This window comes from Erpetoichthys calabaricus, chromosome 3 (genome assembly GCF_900747795.2).
Source record: "Erpetoichthys calabaricus chromosome 3, fErpCal1.3, whole genome shotgun sequence".
NCBI classification, from domain to species: Eukaryota; Metazoa; Chordata; class Cladistia; order Polypteriformes; family Polypteridae; genus Erpetoichthys; species Erpetoichthys calabaricus.
In genome coordinates this window covers 80,211,978-80,221,194 of record NC_041396.2, presented here as the reverse complement: position 1 = coordinate 80,221,194, position 9,217 = coordinate 80,211,978, and the positions used below count along the sequence as shown (strand labels likewise).

At 38.9% G+C, this 9,217-nt stretch overlaps 1 protein-coding gene across 1 annotated transcript; it reads right to left on the bottom strand.

Annotated features, from left to right (window-relative positions):
* Nucleotides 1–2,221: 2,221 nt before the first annotated feature.
* Nucleotides 2,222–2,629, bottom strand: phlda3 (pleckstrin homology-like domain, family A, member 3). Its single transcript, XM_028798803.1, has one exon. The coding sequence runs from the start codon at nt 2,627–2,629 to the stop codon at nt 2,222–2,224; it is 408 nt and encodes a 135-aa protein (XP_028654636.1).
* Nucleotides 2,630–9,217: the final 6,588 nt, after the last annotated feature.

Below are 9,217 nucleotides of genomic sequence, written 5' to 3'. Positions count from 1 at the left end.
TTAAAATGTTAATTTTAAATAGGATGTCAGCCTGTGAATAGCTCCTTAATATTTATCAATCTATCACTCCATCTAAAGATCATTTTCTTGCAGTATCTTTTATTGTTTTATTTTTATGTTATTTTATGTTTTATTTAAGAAGCCTACATTGTATCTCTGTGCTTGCATTTCTTTTTTAGGCTATATTTGTGTTACCAACATGGATATTCCATTCTTTATACAAAAACAGCGAAACTGAAAGACATGACCAAAAATGTGGCTGAAAAAAAACCAAGAGTGAAGTGCCAAAGTAAAAAGAGCCTAAATTATTTGGACTTCTTTATTAATCTTTACCACCAAGATGACCATATGCCATTTTCCATTAGTCTCGCATATCTTTATTTCTATGACTCTACCTTTTGGGTTTTCTTTCTATCAGGTCTAGCTTTTTGCCCCAATCAACAACACTGATCTCAGTTGCTTGGCAGTCTTTCTGGAGCTTCTGATCTCATAACCTGGACCGACTTTTGTCAGTCTTCAGATGGCTTAAAAGTCATAGGTATCTGACTGTTTCTTTTGGGATTCATTGCCATTTCAATAAGTCTTTACCACCCTCCACAATTTACTCAACGATCTTTGCTACTTGGCTCTCTCAGATGGTTTCCTTGTAACATAGATGGACCTTTGCTATGCTTCCAACAGGCTGAATGTCCTTAGGTCATAAACTATGCCCTCTGAGGTTCTTTCACTATTAAGTAGTCTCAAGGTTCATACTCACTTTTTAGTCCCACTGGACTCCCTTGCTCACTTAATGGCCTTTTGCTGATCATGCTCCATAGTCACTAGACTAGTGCCCCAGATCAGCGACCCACTGCCACCTTCCACTTTCTGCCACCTGGTTGAGCCATCTGATTTTTTTTTTCTTTGTCATTCCCAGTGTACACATTGCAACATAAAGGTGTCAGAGAGGTTCTTCAGAGTAGTGCCTTCAGCATAAAGGTTTCAGAATGGTCCTTTATTTATTTAGATCAGTAACAGGCTCCATAAATAACCATGAAGAGATTATTACAGATTTGTAAAATACCAGTGGATTCCTGATTTTAAAAGGATTCTTGCTGCGTATAATAACATGCAAGTTTAGGTTTTCATAATCTGTCAGTACCCATTGGTAGGCTACTATACATTAAAGATTTCTTACTTGTCTTTGTATTATGAACCTTTACAAATCTCAAAGAGCCAATTTCATATATAAAGAACCCTTCATAGCATGAAATGGTTCTTTATCAAGCAGTAGTTCTATAATGGGGTGTCCAATTCCAACCCTGGAGGGCCTCAAATTTTCCTTCCTGCCACTTTCTTAATCAGCAACCAATTTCTGCTGTTAATTGACATCTTTTCTCTTCATTTTAACTGCCTCTTTTTAAAATCCTCTGAATTGCTGCTTTTTTCCGTAAATGGCATCCAAACAATAACGAGATGTGAAATGAGCCAACAGAAGACCAGATAAGTTTGGTGCCTCAAACTCCAATTCTACTCCAACCAGTTTCTTAATTAGAAGCTGGAGATTGCTGTTAATTTAACTCGTTATATAATTGGTTTGTTGTTTCTTTCATTCGACCATAGCATTAAAATGTTTAGTGAACATTTGCAGATCAGCTTTACTGAGACCTTCAGTTTTCTTTATTTTCAGATATTGTATGATGGGCACAGGTCATCTGGTCATGTGTTGGCTTGTTTTGCATCTCATTATTGTTTGGCTTGTAACTAATGAATAAAAGAAACAGTTAAGGGATTTGTCTTAAATAGCAAGTCAATTAAAATGAAGGGAAAAGTCATTAATTAGCAGCAAAAACTGGTCATTAACTAAGAAAATGGTCAGAATGAAAACCTGCAACCCGCTAGAATTGGAGCTGGACACCCCTGTTCTGTAAGAACCACACAAGCCAGCAGAGTTAGAACCTTTATTTTTAAGTGTGTGGTTCTGATTACCTGGCTGCCCTTTTGAGGTGAAATGCCCGGATAACTCTGGCTAAATATCAAACACACCAGAGGATTTCGTTACCTTTACATTGTATGAGGCTGGAATGGCGTTTTATCAGCACCCCAATTTTGGGGATTTTTTTGACGTGCTTGGGTGTTGGATATCACTTAGCCAATTTTAAATTCACCCAGTCGCTCCCTAGGTATTACTAATTCAAAAAAGGTCACTAACTATCCCGTACCTTTATAAAGCTGCCGCACATCACAAGTCGGGAGCCTCTTCCTCGCCAGTGCTGCCCAGGTGTGCCAGGTGGCGGGTCCGCCCGGACTGCACAGCCAGCAGATTTTTAAAGCGGACCAAGCTCAAAGCTATCTCGGCGTTCCAAGGGGTGCCTTCCTGCTGGCACCTAAAGTCGATTTCCTGCCCTCCGGCCATGACTACGGTGAAGTAGACGAGCCCACGTTTGTACTCAACGCAGTCGACAGTGGCCATGCGCTCGAAGCGCAACTCCTTAGCTTTGGCAGACGAATCGGACCCACTCCGTTTCCAGTCGTAGAGTCTCAGGCCGTCATCGGTGAGCAGACAGCGCTTCTTCTTCCAGAGCTGCAGAAGTCCGTTACTCCGCTTCTCCAAAAAGCCTTCTTTCAGAACTCTGTTCTGTGAGCTCATAGTGTCCTGCCAGGATCCGTTACAAAGTTTCCATCTAGAACCTCAGAAAACCCTAGCGACGTAGCGCATCGACATCGACGTGATCACAGTTACCAGATTCTCAGCTGTACTGTGTGCCCCGCAAACTCTTATGAATAAAGAGGACAGTTCGGATATTAGAATTGAGCAGAGGCAGCAGGGATCCCCCGGTCACTCCGGCTACAGGGACTGAACTTGTTTCTACTTGTCCCGCTCTCGCCCCACCCCTTTGGATGACGTTACGACTCCCGGAGAGCTAAATACACATTAAAGGAGAGAGACCACATTGAGACGACTTTACACCCCTCTCGAGTTGAATTCTGTCAGGCAGTTTATCGAATGTCAACGTGCTGCACTGCCCCAGCAAGTGACCAGTTGGAATGACCGTTCTTCATCAGACAGTCTTTGCGACTGCAAAAGCGTTAAAGTCTGATTTGATTCTAATTTTAAACTCATGAGCACCCAGTTCAACAATGAGCTCGAGATCAGTCCTGCATTGGACAGGTGGGCAGTCTGTCCATCAACAGCCACACTCGTTTATAACGTCCAATTATCAGCGTCTTTAGTAAGTCAGGAAAGATCTCAGGTGGACAGGGTGGGATGTCGGGACATCAAACAAAATGTCATCGGGATTCGAATATTGTCTTCAGTGCTTGTGACACCGACACATCGCTTTGCTCCTGACAAATTCATATCATCGAAATTCTGTGAAAAAAAAAATCCTTAAAGAACTCGTACTCTGAACGTCAAAGTGTTTATTGATTTTTGTGAATGTGTTATGATTTGCATGTCTTACATACAGCATGGTTATAAGATCAGACGGAAAAAAACACACGATGCAGATTCATATCAAATGTCCTCTAGTGCCACCCTGAGCATTTGAACTAAACTGCAGCTCGATTTGTAGAAATATACATATATAAATATATTTTCAAAAAAAAGTTTTTTTATTCTCAAATTTAGAACAGGAGTACAAAATATAGTGTGAATTTACTAATTCATGAGACAAATTCGTTTGAAGGTTAAGGCCCCAAACCTTGAGCTTTGGATTGAACACAAAATCTGAAAGTCTTCTTTTCAAGATCTCAAATGTTTCACAAATGATGTGATGTTTTGAGCAGTGCTTTGACTGTTTTAATCTCCTTTAACACCTTTCAAAACCTCAAGGTTGTACAATTGGGATTCACTTGAATCCTACTCAACTACTAAGACTAATGAGTGCAAGTTGTCTGCAAAATTTTATAAGAATTGGTCCAATTGTTTTCTAGACAAATTTTGTACCACTAACACACAGATGTATCTTTCCAAAAATGCATGTTCTGGGGATTTAAAAGCAGGTTTTTCCACTGAAAACCCAAAGTATTTTTTTCATGGAAAACCATACTTGAAATATGGAGAAAATAAAAAGCATAGGTTTACTTGTACCTACTAAAATACTTTCTGCCTTCAAAGACAATGCATACAATTAAAGGAGAACAGTTTTTATAGGTTGTACTAAAAATACAACTTCATTTTGCCACTTTGAAAAAAAAATCATGGTGTGAAACCATTGTCATATGAATCACGAGAGAAGAACAGACTGGAGATAGTATTGCTCTAGTACTGAGCTGGTGGAAGAACAGAAAATCCCGGTGTGAGCTATATCATGCATGGACAGCCTGTCTCCTAACTGCTGTGTTGATTCTTGGGATTTCTTTGAAAAAATCTTTTCAAAGTGAGGAAAATCCTCATGGAAAAGTACCCTTTGCTAATAAAATATAGAATAATGTGACTGTACCCCTTTAAGTTTTTTTTTTTGTTGTTGTTGTTTTTGGCTTTGCTCTCTGACCGTGATGTTAGTTATGCAGTTTTCATAAATGATGAATCCCATTCTACTTTTTCAGTGGAGTAGCACTCTGTCTGATGTCGGTTTCTGTTTCTTACCTGATGGCTCCTTTGATAGGCTTTGATGACATCTGTTCTAGAAATAGTGTGTTCAGAAAATGGATGAATGTATGTTTGTAAGAGGCTTCCAATTAATCTTTTTATATAAGTTCTTTGAAATAATGCACCATAACACACCGTTTTGCAAAGTTAACAAAAGGGCAATTCTAAGTAACATAAATTAATATAGAGCATATTATGGCAGGATCAGGCACAAAGCAAGCACCAATTCAGGGGAACAGTCAACCACAATGCTTATAAAAGATATTCACATTTTGTTGTTATACGGTATTGAATGTATTTTCTGGTACTGACTGACAGAAAAAGACTCTTTAATGTCAAAGTTAAAGCAGATCTCCACAAACTCATTTAAATAATTGCATATCCATCTATCCATCCATTATCCAACCCGCTATAACCCAACTACATGGTCACGGGGGTCTGCTGGAGCCAATCCCAGCCAACACAGGGCACAAGGCAGGAAAGAAACCCTGGGTAGGGCGTCAGCGGGCACACACATACACACACCCACACCACAGCACACACTAGGGACAATTTAGAATCGCCAATGCACCTAACCTGCATGTCTTTGGACTGTGGGAGGAAACCAGAGCAGCCAGAGGAAACCCATGAAGAGACGGGGAGAACATGCAAACTCCACGCAGGGAGGACCCGGGAAGCGAACCTAGGTCTCCTAACTGTGAGGCAGCAACACTACCGCTGCGCCACATATAAAATATTAAATCACTGATCATATAAGCATTCACTACCATTAATATGATACATCTAAATGCTCACTACTGCCACTAGAAGTCACCTAACTGGTTAAATGGAGATCACCTGTCTGTAGCCAAGGAGTTTCAATCAATTGTAGTATGCAGTAAATGCTCCTTTCCTGGAAGGTCCAAGTTATAGTGAGTCAGAATTGTGGCATAACCTACACCAGCATTTCTAAACCTTTGAGTATTTGCGACCCGTGTTTTCATAACAGTTTTAATTGCGCCCCCCTAATGTTTTTTTGAAACCGTAATAAAATTTATTCCTATAGTTTTTGCTGCCGATACACCACTTACAAGTTTAAAATTTCCCTACGAATAGCGAAATGACACCACATAAGGCAACATTCGCACCCCCTTTTTTGTTACTTCGGGGGCGCGCCCCACAGTTTGAGAACCGCTGACCTACACAATGAATACAAAGGATCACTCCAAGCAATTCTGTAAAAAGGTAATTGAAAAGCAAAAGTCAGAGAATGGATACAAGAAAATATCTAAGCCACTGAATATTTCATGGAGTCAAGCATTAAGAAATGGAACAAATATGTCAAAGCTGTAAATCTGCCTAGAGAAAGCTGTCCACAAAAACAGTGATCTTTCAAAAAAGGACTAGTAAGGAAAGCCACCAAGTGCCCTATGATAACTCCAGACGTGTCACAAGATACTCGACATTGGCTAAGATTGGAAAAGCTGTGCATACAGCAAATGCTGCCCTGATGCTTTACCAGTGTCAACTACTTGTATATGGAAGAGTGGCAAAGAGAAAGACATTTTAAAATGCACCGAAAGCTTGCTATAAGAGATCAGGAGACGCTACATTCAGCTGAGCTTTTGACCATTAGGATAAACACCATGTTTGATGTAAACCAAACACAACATGTTATCAAAAACCCATCATCCCCACCATTAAGCATGACTGTAGCAGCATTACACTGTGGGGATGTTTCTCAGATGGAAAAACCTGAAGCAGTCTGTAAGAAACCTGTACCAAAGGAGATTTGCTTTCCAGCAAGACAATGACTCCAAGCATAAAACCAAAACTACATGAGAATGACTTAAAAACAATTATGTCAATGTCCAGGAGTGGACAAGTCATTGTCCAGATCTCAATCTAACTGAGAATTTGTGACTAGACCTGAAAGACAAAGAACGGGGAAAGTGTGCAGTGTCCAGATGTGCAAGGTTGACAGAGACCTGTGAAGACAGACTTAGGGCTGTAATTACTCTCAAAAGGGTATTGTTTTTTTAATTGCAGAAGCCACATAGACTAGGATGCTCGTAACTAATTTTGTGGTTAGAAGGCAGGGGTTGTCCTCAGATTTGGCGTGAAGATCAGTACCAGTTGTGTAATCAGTAAAAGATTTTGGGCAGAGAGAAAGAATTTGTCTTTGGTTTCTTTAATCTTATCCACACTCCCACAGTTTTTCCTCAGGTCACTTTGTAGCTCATGCCAGCCTCTGTGCTGTTTATTTTCAATACTCTCCATCAGTAAAGAACATAAAAAATTACAAAAGTCTTGTTTAAAAATAGCAGTGACAGTTTTTATGTGTCCTGATATGCACAGGAGATTTTGTGAATTTGCTATATCCCAATCAAAGACACTGAGGGGCCATAGGTCTTAATCAATAAAACATCTGGCGACCTTTGCCAGTATCTAGTGCTATACACTTTGGGCTTCTTTTACTCTTGCTTTCTGTCAAACACTGGGCCAAAGTGATGGCAGTGTGTCTTTGGGTTCAATGATTATCCAACATGAAAATGTGGAATGTAGACCTGTGTAAGTTTGTTTTGTCATCTCGGTTCATTAGTTAGATGCTATGCAGCTTCCCTGTTGCTGTTCTTCTTGTTATTAGCAAACCTTATATTGAAGGTGAAAGTATGTTAATTAGTGGTGTAGGGGTTTTCAGTTTTTGAATTTGTTTTTTGCTACTCAGCAGTGTGCTGGTGCTGCCTCACTGCTTCAGAAAACTGACGGTTAATCCTGACCTGATCATTGTATACTGTATGTCGAGACTGTACATATTCTTTGTATCTGTATGCACGTTCCCTCAGTTTTTTCCCACATCCTCAAGATGTCCTTGTTAGATTGATTGGACACTGAAAATTGGCTGGTATGAGAGAGTATAGACGTGTGCATCTGTGTAAATCTATAAATTATTATTCTGAACCTGGTACTTCAGCACAAAGAGGACACAGCCTGATGTTATGATTTTGCCAGCTGTCCATCTCTGGTCTCAGTTGCTTGGTTTCTTCTTTTTCTTCTTGTTCTTTTCTTCTTTTACCTCTTATCCTACTTCCATATGGTCGATGTTTTATACGTTTTGGCATGATTTTTTGTAAATATTCTTGTAAGTTTCCAATTTAAATATTTGTTTTTCATTGAGAGTTTTCTCTGAAAACTATCTTGAATGATTTTGTTTTCTTTTAGTTATTTTAACTTAGTTGTTTTCTCCTTCATTCTTTATGTTGAACCAGAGGTGTGACAGGAGAGATTTGTCCCAGTGCTGCAGCTGCACAGCTAACAGGGCTGCCATCAGAACTCAAATATAAAGACTACACAGGCCCCAAGGGCATTGAGTTGTTTTCTATGTCTGTGGCTCCCCTTTCCTATCTCATCGACATTTTAGATTTATTGAAAATGAATTTGGTTTTGTTTCTTGAAATTTTGCCTTTTGCTTTGCTAGACCTTTTGTGTTTCTTGGCCTTAATGGGATTTAAAGTATTTTTCTGGCCTGTTTTGTATTTTTGGCCTTTGGATATTCCTTGATATTTAAGAATTGCTTGACTTATTTTGAGTGTTGGCATGTTTTGTTTCTTGACCTTTATTTTAGGGATTTTCACCTTTATTTTGTCCTGATTCTGTACAGACAGGTGAGCTTTTTCAGAGGTTAGCTAGGAGATATGCATAAAAACCAAAATAAAACAAAATAAAAATAGAAGCCAAAACCAGACAAAAGGCAAGAGTCGAAGTCAAAACCAAAAAAGACATGAAGAACAGAGTAGTGATTAGAACTTTTGTTTTTAAGGTATTGTATCTGGAGATCTGATAAGGAATTGAGCTCCTAGTCGACCTTTAATCCTGATGAGCTTGCAACCTCATAGGTCACTTCCTAAAAATGCAGGTTGTGACCCTAATGACGGAGCCAACATTTTCAGCGATAGGAAAACCTCAAAGTCGCACCAAAGACGGTAAAATATATCACAAAAATTAAACCTGATCATGACAGTAATTGTACTGTATTTTGGTATCTTGAACTCTGTATTGAATGGCATTTTTTATTAATTAGTATTTGCCTTTTAAACTCTTTGACTGATTTTAAATTGATTTGAGTAAATATTAATTCAACACATTTCGGTAATCTCATTTTTTGGGATATGTAGTTCTTCTTTCTAATCTATAGACCGTAATTAAAAACTTTTTGGATGAAAGTCCTGCATCACAAGGCACATTTATACACTGATCCAGACTGGGCCAGTTTAGAGGTGCCAAGTACCTTAATGCACATCCATAGACAGAGAAAAGCAGGGCTAGCAAACAAATTAAGAATGCAGGAGAAATAATTGGTCTTTGAAGATACTCATCGTTGCTATATACCTTAAATCAGCAGTCATTACTGATAGTAGAATAAAGGCAGAAAACTAGCCATGCATCACGAAACTTGTAGAAACTAAGAGGTTTTGAATTCTGGTGTAGTCTCTTTCTTTGTGGATTTTGAAAACTCTCCTGTTGTGACATCACACAGGCATACAAAATATTAATCAAAGGACTAGGAAATGAAACATAGTCAAAACAAAGCATGGGTCAAATCTTAATCAATCAATTCAATCTTATCAAAAAAATGTAATTAAAAAAAATCTAAGTCAAAGATCA